Source organism: Vicia villosa, linkage group LG7, assembly GCF_029867415.1.
Source record: "Vicia villosa cultivar HV-30 ecotype Madison, WI linkage group LG7, Vvil1.0, whole genome shotgun sequence".
NCBI lineage: Eukaryota > Viridiplantae > Streptophyta > Magnoliopsida > Fabales > Fabaceae > Vicia > Vicia villosa.
In genome coordinates, this window is record NC_081186.1 from 38,097,867 (window position 1) to 38,110,215 (window position 12,349).

The 12,349-nt window shown below is 36.7% G+C and overlaps 2 protein-coding genes across 2 annotated transcripts; one reads left to right on the forward strand and one right to left on the reverse strand.

Annotated features, from left to right (window-relative positions):
- Window positions 1–3,158: 3,158 nt before the first annotated feature.
- On the forward strand, window positions 3,159–4,150 carry LOC131620452 (acidic endochitinase-like). Its single transcript, XM_058891531.1, has one exon. It carries the CDS (start codon window positions 3,207–3,209, stop codon window positions 4,092–4,094), a length of 888 nt encoding a protein of 295 aa, XP_058747514.1. The 5' UTR covers window positions 3,159–3,206; the 3' UTR covers window positions 4,095–4,150.
- A 188-nt stretch (window positions 4,151–4,338) lies between these two features.
- On the reverse strand, window positions 4,339–10,116 carry LOC131620451 (probable hexosyltransferase MUCI70). Its single transcript, XM_058891530.1, has 9 exons — window positions 9,805–10,116; window positions 8,835–9,100; window positions 8,596–8,709; window positions 6,394–6,749; window positions 6,090–6,301; window positions 5,751–6,004; window positions 5,481–5,659; window positions 5,004–5,119; window positions 4,339–4,786 (listed from the first exon to the last, which is right to left on the reverse strand). The coding sequence occupies exons 2-8, from the start codon at window positions 9,070–9,072 to the stop codon at window positions 5,048–5,050; spliced, it is 1,425 nt and encodes a 474-aa protein (XP_058747513.1). The 5' UTR covers window positions 9,073–9,100; window positions 9,805–10,116; the 3' UTR covers window positions 4,339–4,786; window positions 5,004–5,047.
- Between the last annotated feature and the right edge of the window lie 2,233 nt (window positions 10,117–12,349).

The window sequence follows — 12,349 nt, forward strand, 5'->3', positions numbered from 1 at the left end:
GTTGAAAGCACTTCTAATTCTTGGATCTTGGTATTTGATCTTTTACTTGATTAGCTAAGTTATGATCTTAAGTACATCCTTGAGTCTGATCATGTATTCACCGATTGACCTTTGATGTATTCAGAATCTTTGACTTTGTCCTCAGAATTAAAAGCAACAACTTTTCTGATGAACAAATCTCGACTTCTGATCTTGACTTGAAAGCTCGCCCTTGTATGTTGATTTTTGATCTTGGAATAGAAGCTCTAACGGAATTCTTCCTTTTGATTACTTGTGACTTCTAAAGCGACAACTTAATATGAAAAGCACACAACTTCACTTCTGAATTCAGTATTCCTTAGAACTACTGATGTTTCTTCAGATTCAGATGTGTGAGTTATCTGGTTTTAGAGTTGGCTTAATTTTTGTAAAACAAATAAAATAACTTATATGCATAAATATATAAGAACAACAGGTACAACAAAGAATCCCGCTGGAATGATAGAACATGTTATGTTGGAGCAATTCAACATCTGGAATAACATGTCACATGGGATATACGACATCATGCCTAGCTGAAGTGAAGAATTAAATCTATGTGATTTAATTACAACAGAAGACTGCAGAATATTCAAGGATATTATGCAAATAAAATAAAGGCGTGATATATTATATGACAGGTCTGAAGAATCAATATGAAGATTTGAAGAATCATTCAGGCGAATCAAATAAGAATATTGAAGATTATATAGTTTCTAATTATAGAGATATTCTTGGAAACTAACAGATTCAAGACCTTGATTGTAGCAGAAGTTACTGCTATATTGGAACAACAAATTTGTTGTGATTGAAGGCCCAAATCCAGTTGGGTATAGGTTATAAATAGAAGACTTTGTAGCCTAGAAAAATAAGACAACTACCGAGCATAAACGATGTAGTCATTAGGGTTTGTCAAGGTAAACCTCTCGGCCTGTCGGAAGGTTACCTATGTGATCCTCGAAGCCTGTAGGCAATAGGAGTACTGTTCTTGGAGGAAGCTTTGAAGTAACTCCAGGTTTGTGGTCATAGTTAAGGTTCTTGGCTAGGGATTGTCATGGAAGTATGTCTTCCAAACCTTTAGATATTTGAGACTAGAAGGAGATGGATATTAGGTCGTTGCTATAACTCTTGGAACTGGAGAACTGTACAACATCATTGTGATGATTGGAATTGAGATGTGGATATTCCATATCTAGGGAGGACCTAGGTAGAAGGGTCATTGGGTAGGGATTAAGTGAGGGGTTGCTTGGGGACTAATTTAACTCCTAATTAATACTGCTGATAGTGGACTTCATTTCTGACTTGGTATGCCCCCAGAGTAGGTGTGATTTCACCGAACTGGGTTAACAATTTCTGGTGTCTTTTATCTTTTAGTGTGACATTATTATGTGTATATTCTTTGCTAATTGTTCTTCACAGATCACATGTCTCGACATCTTTCACGACATCTGAATCTGTTATGCCAGAATTTCAAGATGCAAATAGTATTTATGACTGCCTTGCTTGTTTCTGATGATTCTTCATAGACGGCAATTCAGAATCTCTTAGAACACAGTATCTTCACACTCAAGAAACTATTAGAAACTAAATTGTTACATACAAAATATATGTATTGTTATCGTCAAAACATAGAGACTTATTGTAGAAACAAATCTTGTTCTAAAAAAGGAGGACTAGTTTGTTTCCATCGCCCTCTCTTCATCTTTCCCCTTCAGGTTGCACTACTAAGCTTTACGTATCCTTCATGCTCTGGACAGGTCGAAACATCTCGTCACCAGCTCATCGTGAACATGTGATACTTTAATTGTAGGTGGATCAGTGAGGCCACCGCATCCATCATTGTCACAAATAGGTCTTCCCAAGAAACATTTGTAAAAGCTTTTGCAAGGAATTACTAGGAATTGTAGGTCGACCATTATGGTGTCTCTCCTTTCTCTTAGGGTAAGCATCACCTCAATATACCCCTAGGGGTGAGTTACTATGTAGTCAAAGGCTAATAGGTCAAATCCTTCATATAGCCATAAATTCTCCCTTTTTAGTCCAATTCTTATAAAAATATCTACATACATAATGTTGCAAGAGCTTCTCTCTTTTGCGACGTGAAATATACCCGAACGTATGAACGCTCGCATACAACACAGAGTCGTCACCGAAGTTTAGTTATTCTAAAAGGATTGGGAAAATATCGATAAAACCCTTAAAGAATGAAAAATGGTCGTCGCAACCAAATCGGGTTCGGGGGTCGGTTATGAAGGGGAATGTATTAGTACTCCTCACATCTGTTGTACTCAATGGGAACCATTTAATTAATTTTGTGAAAGAGTGTTAGCATAAATGTTATTTCAACCATTAGATCTATAGCAAGAAGGATGAATGATTGCAAAAGACAGGAGAGAATCTATTCACCGAAAAATTATTGTTTCTTTGATGCTTGTCCTCTTTATTGTTGACATCTCTTTGATGTTATTTTGTTGGAAAATTAGGTTCTTTGATTAGTTGTGGTGTAATTTTGTTTTTTGTTGGGCTTTTGCCTTCCTTATTTCCAAAAAACAAAAGAAAAATTAAATTAAAAATCATACATTTTTTAATGTAAAGACTATAATAAATTAAAAATTATAAAGGTATTTGAAAAAATAGTAAAGAAATTGCATAATTTAAAAATATTACGTTAAATCCTTTTATTTCAGAGTCTTTTAAATCACAAACATTTGTTAAAGTAGTCTTTCAAATTAAATATTTATAGTAAAAAAAATTAAGCTATTACTATGTTGTAAATAGTAGCTTTTCTTCAACAAAATATCCATAAATTAGTTATAAACAAGCAAATATTGAATGAGTGAGTGAATAGTTATTTTGGCAGTAGTTATTATGACTACTTTTCTGTTTCAAGTAGCTGAAATTCTTTTTAAAAAAACATAATTCAAAGGTAAAAGAGTAGCAACAAAAAGAAACAAACAAGAGGAATGTCAAATGGGGTAGCATCAATGACTGCGTTTAAAACTGGGAACCCCAGCCAAAGTAACTTCTTAGCAACGCTGTTATGAGGAAAAAGACCACATTTTTGTAACATTATTAGTAATGTCACCCTTATAAAAGCCACACCCACTACAATGATTTGCAACATAAATTGAATCAACACATAAGACTTGTGAAGATTCAATAGATATAAAAAAACAACACAAATTAAAATGGCATTCAAGTTAACAATCTCATTCACATTCTTATCTATAGTCATGCTAGCACTAGCAAGTGGTTCTAATGCTGGCAAAATTGCAATCTACTGGGGCCAGAACGGAAATGAGGGCACATTAGCCGAGGCTTGCGCCACTGGTAACTATGAATATGTGATCATAGCCTTCTTACCGACCTTCGGCGATGGCCAAACTCCCATGATCAATCTAGCTGGTCATTGTGATCCATACAGTAACGAATGCATCGGCTTAACCTCAGACATCAAATCATGTCAAGCTAAAGGCATCAAAGTATTGCTATCAATAGGAGGAGGTGCTGGAAGTTACTCAATTGCTTCAACGCAAGATGCAAGTGGTGTGGCAACTTATCTTTGGAATAACTTCTTAGGTGGGAAATCTTCCTCTCGCCCTCTTGGTCCTGCTGTTCTTGATGGCATTGACTTCGATATCGAAGGAGGATCAAACCAACATTGGGGCGATCTTGCAAGATACCTTAAAGGGTATAACAAGAAGGTTTACATAACTGCAGCTCCTCAGTGCCCATTTCCTGATGCTTGGATAGGAAATGCACTTACAACGGGCCTTTTCGATTATGTTTGGGTACAATTCTACAATAATCCTCCTTGTCAATACAATCCTAGTGAAATTAGCAACTTTGAAGATGCATGGAAGCAATGGATATCAGGTATCCCTGCAAACAAGATATTCTTAGGGCTACCTGCTTCTCCAACAGCTGCAGGAAGTGGCTTTATTCCTGCAACGGATCTTACTTCTACTGTGCTTCCAGCTATCAAGGGTTCTGCTAAATATGGCGGTGTTATGTTGTGGTCTAGGTATGATGATGTTCAGAGTGGCTATAGCTCCTCCATCAAGAGCCATGTGTGAAATCTAGATTCATCAAGTAGTAATGTATATGTAATATGTGATGTTTATTTGTGTACTGGTTGGTGACTTGGTGTATGTTCATATATCTGTAAGTCAATATAATACTAAGATGTTTTGTTGAAACGAATTCACTACAGTTGAATTTTATCGCCATACTATGAGATATTGTAGGCTAATAAGATGTCGTTCCAGAGAGCAAAACTATGTCTTAGATGATGAAAACTTTTGAACACTGGTAGCGGTATAAAACTAAACCAACAACTATTATTAAAAACTTGTTATAAATATTTTGCAATACAATGGCTATGAATCAAAGTAGTTCACTGATTTCATATGGGGGCAAGTTACAAAAGGAAAATTCCTCATTAAGCCACTAACTAATATCCTCTACTAAGCCACTAATTTCACATGTTAGCAAAACCATCTATTCCTCTATACTTAACTAACTCAACTTGCCCTTACGCTCACAAGATCTTCCAATGGACCCCAACTTTTTGCGACAATAATGCATCGGCAATCACTTTGCAACCACTGATGCAAGAAGATCAAGAATACGCGTTTCTATAGATGAGTTTGTCTTTCTTTGATCCAGTTTAAAACATACACATCAAAATGATACTAGTCATGCTGGAAGGGATGTCCAGTATAAATTACCGTTCTCTTCAGTGTGCATCCGTACGGATTTGGATCCCCTGCAGTATAAAAAGCCCGTTGTTACTCGTTGATTTGAAATCGTTCGGCTCACATTACACTTTCATTAAATTATTATTAAATAATCTCCACCAATGATTCATGAAAGAAAGTAGTTAGCCTAGGGATGTTATATAAAGAAAATGGAATTGAATTCTAATGATGGCACCGAGAACAATCAAAATGACCAGTATATTCTCAAGTGGAAACAAAAGGAACCTTGCGGAGCTGGAATTGATCAAGCAATCTAGAGGTGGAACTGTTCAAGCAGTCCCTGGTGGAGATGGAGCTGTCCTGTGCCGGAATAGCTTCAGCAATGCTCTACGTTCACAATCCTGCATACAGATTGAAGATATATGTTTTGTAAAATACAATATAAAACATGCAAAATAAGGTCATATACTCATGTTTGGATAAACAACTAAGTTAAGCACTTATAACAAAGCACCTATCATATAAATGAGTACGTTTAAGCTATTTCAATTACGAAAGTTAAAATCAAGTTGAACTGTTTTCATATAAGCTATAAGCAATTTTTATAAGCTACTACAGCTTATGGAAATAAGTTGAAAATAGCTTACGGATATGTCATACGTTGTTTCCATAAACTCTCTCAAATAGTCTCACATGTATTTATGCCAATAGATAAATCCAAATAAGTATAAGCGCATGAACAGAGATGGTGTGAAAATTTACCTTGAACATATACAGATGAAATGGTCTATCTGGATTCATTCTCCTGAGCTTCAAATAAGTATATGCAAAGCTTAGTTGATCACGGGATGTAAATCTATCAACTTCATTAAACCAAAGACAGGAAAATAAATTTGACATTGGTGTATGCGCCCTGACTATAAAGGAACCCTCAGGAACATCTGCAACATTATCGACTCAATAGTTGGAATCATATTATGCACAAATAGACATCAAAATTCCATAATGAACAAATACGTGAAGGATACGCACAGCTTGGAAGAGGATTATGGTTTGATGGTTCAAACCTGGGGAGGCCATCAGACTCGTAAAAGCTAAACTGTTCATCAATTGCTGTGTGGTTGTATTTATTTAAGCGCTTATTTTGGAGTACCTCCTCCCAGACACTGTGACGATCATAATGATTCGAAATGGCATATTCTGCCTTTGTTCGCCACAAAAAATATTCAATAATCAGCATAGGGTCAGACGTGAGTCGCATCTTGCTGTCAAGCCAAATTGAATACCTAGCAAACAAGTATTTTCAAACAACATTAAAGTTGGGAACAGATTCAAAGAAACTTCAATGCTAGAATAGATTATGCGATCTACCTCGAATTTGGGAAGAGACGGTGTGATAAGAATTTTGGCACCTTGCCGGTTCTACGCATGTCGTCATATGGTAAGCTTTGTACAATAACTACTTTCCATAGGCCAATGTAACCTCTTTCATCAGGACTGTTTCCTTCTGACGAAAGTTTGGACAGTGTTTGATCATCCATGAACATGACAAAACATACATTGTCCTTTGAATATTGACTGATCTGTGGCAAAGAAGCGTATATAAAATTGAATTAACTTTTTGCTTTTCGTATGGAGAATGCAAAAACAGAAGGAAAATAAATAGCCAAATTACCAGTTTACTTGTAGGCCTCCGAATATAATCCGAGCTTCCGAAAATGCATGAAGAAACTGCAACCTTACAGCTGAACATGTATGCTTTATCATTTTCATCTAAATCAAATCCAGTGCTTGGATATCCTGGCGGTCCCTTGACAAAACCACAATGGATTGTCTGGTTTTTCACATAAAATGAGTTTTCTCTTTCCTCTAGAGTTGCATGCCCTCCAAATCGAGGTTCAAATAAATCATTTTCCGATGTTTTTTCTTCACTGAAAACATAATCTTGAGAAACCCATGTGAAGTTCATATAATCTTTGGGTTCAATAAGGCCATCTACTGATTGCAGAAGTCCAACTTCACAAGGAAAATCTGAAGGAATTGAGTTTAAGGAAATTATTAGAGGCAAAGAATATAGTTAATAATGCTGAAAGATTAGACACAATGTTGATTTACTCGACAAAATTTCAGCATCAGAAGTGATCTAACCATGAAGTTAAAAATCTCGAGTTTTTTCTTGTTCATTTTGATATGGAAAACACCAGTTGTGTTTTACATATACTAGTAATCATAGGGTGGCCAAACAGGCCCGGCCCTTCGAGCATGCCGGTTTTGCCTGCACTTTTTTGCGGGGCAGACCATGGTTTTAGACCCGCACGCACCCTCTTATGTGCCCGCCCCGCCTCGGTTTTTCGGGCTTCTGCAGGCGCGGGCTTTAATATAATTTTTTTCATTTTTAGGCTAAAAGGTGCAGCGCCCGTGGGTCCGTCCCGCCCTTATTTTTCTGAGGGTCGGGGCAAGGTTTTAGGCTCGCACCCTCAACTATGCCCTCTCTGTTTGTTTGCTGACTTTGCGGGGCGGGCATGCCCGCTTTGCCACCCATTAATCAACATACACAGAATCACACATCATTATCGAAATGCTCAAAATTATGATATCACTAAAAATATCAAGGACAAGTGCATAATCAGGTTTTGCCAGCATTATAGGATTCGTGTAACTGCATAATCAGTTTTGCACAGGTGTTTTTTATATAATGAATTTCTCAATAAATCTTAATTTAAGAAAGAAACCAGGGGAGGAAAAAGTGTTGAACTTGAACTAAAGGCTCCTTTGTTGGCTAAAATAGGATAAGAGAGTTCAATTCGATCACAATAAGCTCTTATCATATCCATATTTCATGAGCACCAGATGAGTCACAGATAGAACTATTTAATCATATCCACGTATTTGAGGGGGAATAAATAAATTATAATCAAATGACAAAATTATCCTTTTGACTAGGCGGAAAAGATGGCGATGAACGGTGCATTGAAAAGATGGAGGCGTCGGCAGAGGCAGAGGCGACAAAGGTGGTGGATGAGAACCATGATAGTGGTGGAGGGTTCAAAACAATGGAGATAGTGGCAGCAGGGGTGGTGGAAAGGAAATGTATTGTGCGGTGGAGGCTATGTAGGGTGTTAAGAAATTATTGGTGCTGGAGGAGGTAGAAGTAGTTACGACAAATGCGGTGGGGGTATCAACAAAAATAATGAGTATAGAGTGGCAGCAGTTGATAGGATACTGGATTTGGGCCTTAGCCCGATAGAGACTTAATAGAGAATTGATAATAACTGCTTATGTTAGAAGGGAAGGGTATTTCTATAAGGACACCGCTAACAGGGGAGAATTCATTATGTGTATTTTCAGTTAGAAACCTTTTGGGTTGGGCAGAGTGAGAACCATCTCTCCTCTGAGGAGCACTTGGCTCTGGAATTATATGGATTATTCTCTATAATACTGTTAATTGCAATCAGTAATACATTTTCTGTTTATCTTATTTCAAGTCTCTATCAGCCGTGGTGTAGGATGTATGGTGGCAACGAGCGAGGAAGGTGTTAGGCTGTGAGGCAGAGGTGGCAGTGAAGGGTTTTGGTTGATAGATGCTGCCAAGGGGAATAGGATAGCACAGAGGATCACAAATAAAACTGCAAAAAAAAATCCCTATTCTAGTCTATCCTAACTCAGCTACTTTCTAGGATAAATTTACACTAATTACTAATTAGTAGTATAGGATAAACAACATGATAAGCTTATCATTTTCTATTGACTCAAGTCAACAAGCCCTGAGAGATAATAGTACACCATACTTATCCTATCTTATCTTACTTAATCTAGGCTTCTAGCGGTTCATAAAACATAATGTAATGATAAATGAGTTGCAAAGCATGAGTCTTACGCTTCCGACGCTTGCTTTTAGGTGGCCTTCCATAGTTTTGTGACAAACTATTCTCTTCTAGGTAACGCTCTCCCTCAAGATCAAGTGGAGTCGAGAATCTGGATTCGATTTTAGCTGCGGCGAAACCATTCAAGTGAAAATTCAGCAAGTTGGATATTTAAACATAACCGACAGTAGGAAACTATTTGTAAATAACCTTACAAAATATCACGAAGAAAACCCCATGTCTCTGGCCTCACCTTGTAAAAACTCTTTCAGTCCACAAACTGTTACGTAAATGGAAAAGAGTGCCAAGAGGAGGAAAATCCAGCGCAAAAGTCTCTGTTTAGTGATCCTACTGAACCTTTTACTACCACGACGTAAAACTTTAGAGCCATGATCACTTTTAGTAATAGAATTTAAAGCTGCGTCAATGATGACTCTTCTCTCTGGAAATAATTCAGCATTGTTTCTTAAAAGAGCCATGCCAGAGGACATCCCAAAATTCAGACATAGACCAAAATATCTGCAAAACAACCAAACAACAAAAAAAGTTTAAAATTTCACCAAAAAAAGATGATAACCAAACAATCAATCAGTCACTCAGGTTGCCAACTCATTATCTATGTAAATTGAACAACTCATACAACAACACAACTCTATAATGCACAAACACTTCAAATCGAAGACATGTCCAGTGTCCGAAGCACTTTGTAGCACTCACACTTCTGATTAAAGGTATATCTGCTCTCCTACAGACCGACACATGTGATTTCATTCAAAAAAGTTACCATTGGTTTCGTGTGTGTTAACGCGTGCTAAGTGTCATGTCAATGTTAAACCTTCATAGACACAATTCCAAGTATACTTCAAATCGAAGGCGTGTCTGGTGTCAAACGCATTATGTAGCACTGACACTTCTGATTGAAGGTGTGTATGGTGGTGTCCTACACCGAACCAACACATGTGATTTCATTCAAATTTGTTAGATATATATAGGTGTAAATTCATTAACTAAATTTAACATCCTACAAGCAGCAACAGATTACAAAAACATTCTAAGAATGAGAGGTGGTACAGTCAAATCTCCTGAACCAACAAACAGACATCCTTCAAGACCTAATCAGATAACAATGGCAAGAAATTGAAAGGAAATCAAAGAATGAAACTTTTCCAATAACAATCACAAATGAAGGGGGAAAAAGAAGCGATTGGAATGGAAAAACTTACTGGGATTAACGAAAATAGCAATGCAGAAGATGAAAAATCATCCCAAAATGAGATAATTGAGGATATATGATGATGGGTGATGTAACGCGAGAGCATAAAATAAAAATCAGAATCGAATATATCAGGATCCCAACTTTATATTTATAAAGAAAAAGTTTCGATTTTTGGTTTTCTCAGTTGTTGTTCTTTTTCGGAACTTTTGGTGTTTTTTATGACACCGACAATCGAAAGCAGCGTTTTTGGTTTGTCGTCGGTGATTGATGCTCAGAATTTTGTCCCGTGATGGTTGCTTGCCTTGTTTTATTTTTACTGTTCTCTTTTCAGTTTCACCTTGCGATAATACCCTCTCTTATACTGCATCTGTCCTTTAATTAATTAATAATTAATTTTCCTACACAATTTTAAATTATTACAAACTTACCTACACAATTCTAAGTATTGGATTCAATTTTTATTTTTATTTTTTCTTTTACAAGGGAGGGCCAAAGGCCTAAAAAGAAGAGATCAAACAAACACTTATAAAAGTGGTTACACTATTAGCGTCGTTCTCTAGCAAGTGCCTAATAAAATTTGGAACCAAGTCAAAAAACGATTAACTCTGAATTTAGAGTACACCCAAAGCTAGCTAAAGTATCAGCACACCAATTCGACTTGCGATACACATGCTCCAGCCTCACTATATTATGCGTACCAATGATCTGCCATATTATTTTTACAATGGCTCCACCTTCTACATTAAAAGTATTACCTTTCTCGGTGGCTTGCAAAATGTTTGTCGAATCTACATTAATCACCACCTTCATCAATCCTAAGCCATTAGTAAGCTTAAGACCCTCTAACACTCCCCACAACTCCGCCATAAGCACACTGAAACACCCCAACACTTTCGAAAACCCTCGAATCCAAGCTCCATCAATATTTAACTTTACCATGTTTGATTCTAGTGGGATTCACCCAATCATCGTCGTCGTCTTGTTCCTCTCTTGAAGCTCATTATGCACTCATTTAGCTTATTCATACTCTTTGTTTCTCTGCACAATCCGACTTCTCGGGTTATAGGGCCTCACAAACTCTTCGACATGCTCTTTCCTATTCCTTTAAGTCCACAATGCATGGAAACCTATAGCTCACATACTGTTCCAATTTTAATCCATAATACTACTAGTGATACAGTTCCGCTAGTTTTGTCTGAAAAACGAACCTTTGTGCCAATGAAGAATTAACGATCTCCACACCTCTCTTGCACCATCGCAGTCACGCACGACATGAATTGTTGTTTCAGTTGCTTTACCGCAGATACTACACATTGAACATCTCAATCCTTTCCTACTTTTTCTAGCATTATTTAAAAGTATGTCATGTTTAAGAAACCACGCGAAGGTTTTTACTCTTTCTGGGACATTCAGCTTCTACACTCTCTTCCATTCATCATCAACAAACTCATTGTTCTCATGGTAAATATGCATATACATGCTCTTCATTGCCAACGATCCATCAATTTTGGTTTCGATCGCGATTTCATCTCTATCATCACTGTCTACCGGAGGTAAGATGGCTTACATTTTGTTTGTAACTTCAACAAACATCCACTGTTGTAGCAAATTCCAGTTCCACTCATCATTCTCATCAGTCAAGGCACTAACTCTTTCCTCTTTCAACTCCTCTAGAATGCACACTTGATAAACTAAGATATTTCTGCCTGTTTCCAGCCAATTATCCTCCCACGCATGAAGATTTCTACCATTACCAATATTCCATATACTTGTACTTTGTCTTACCCCAAAATTATCCTACCCATTTCTAAGTTATCTGGTTGGGTGGCTAAGTTCATCTGCATACCATTTATGGCTTGGTCTCATATCATTCATATAGGTACATCTATCATGCATTACATTTGCACTCAAAAGCATAATTTTAGGTTAAAAGATTAAGGGTTCTTTGGACTGAATTGAACTTGGATCGTTAAGGTGTGAGTGTTACTTATAGGCTTAAGTAATCATTTATTCCCTCTTGGTCATCTTGGTTTAAGGCATTAGGGTTTATAACTTTTAATTTTTGTGGTGGACCTCTTAGTGTTTGTAATATATGCATCATTTGGATTCATTTGATGGAATAAAAAGTAAGAAGCATTTGATTTGAAAAAATTAAGGAGAATTTTATTAAGCATAAAAAAACATTTACAAAGTGTTAAATTGATAAAATATTGCTTGTTATACAAGTCAACTATCTACCTAAACTTGGAGACTACTAACGAAATCCCTAATTTACCCTTCTTATCAATTTTTTTTACAATAAGCTTGTCTAAATTATGACCTTAAATGTAATTGACTAAATGAAAAACATTTGACCAATCAAAATAAAGGATGCATCCAAGTGGCACTTTATTTCAAGGGATTTTCTTATTCCACCCCATGCCCAAACAAAAGAACATTTGCAATTCTGATTTTTCCCCTCTAAAATTGGAAATGCATTTCCGGCTCGCACCACATATTTCACAAAACATACCAAATGTGGTTTAGGCCTTCAAACTGTAAAAAAACATACC

Coding starts and splice junctions, on each gene's coding strand:
- LOC131620452 (XM_058891531.1), top strand. CDS start 3,207: ATGGCATTCAAGTTAACAATCTCATTCACATTCTTATCTATAGTCATG.
- LOC131620451 (XM_058891530.1), bottom strand. CDS start 9,072: ATGTCCTCTGGCATGGCTCTTTTAAGAAACAATGCTGAATTATTTCCA. Junction 6,750..8,595: donor TAAAAGCAAGCGTCGGAAGC/GTAAGACTCATG, acceptor CAATTCCTTCAG/ATTTTCCTTGTGAAGTTGGA. Junction 5,120..5,480: donor TTCATCTGTATATGTTCAAG/GTAAATTTTCAC, acceptor ATCTGTATGCAG/GATTGTGAACGTAGAGCATT.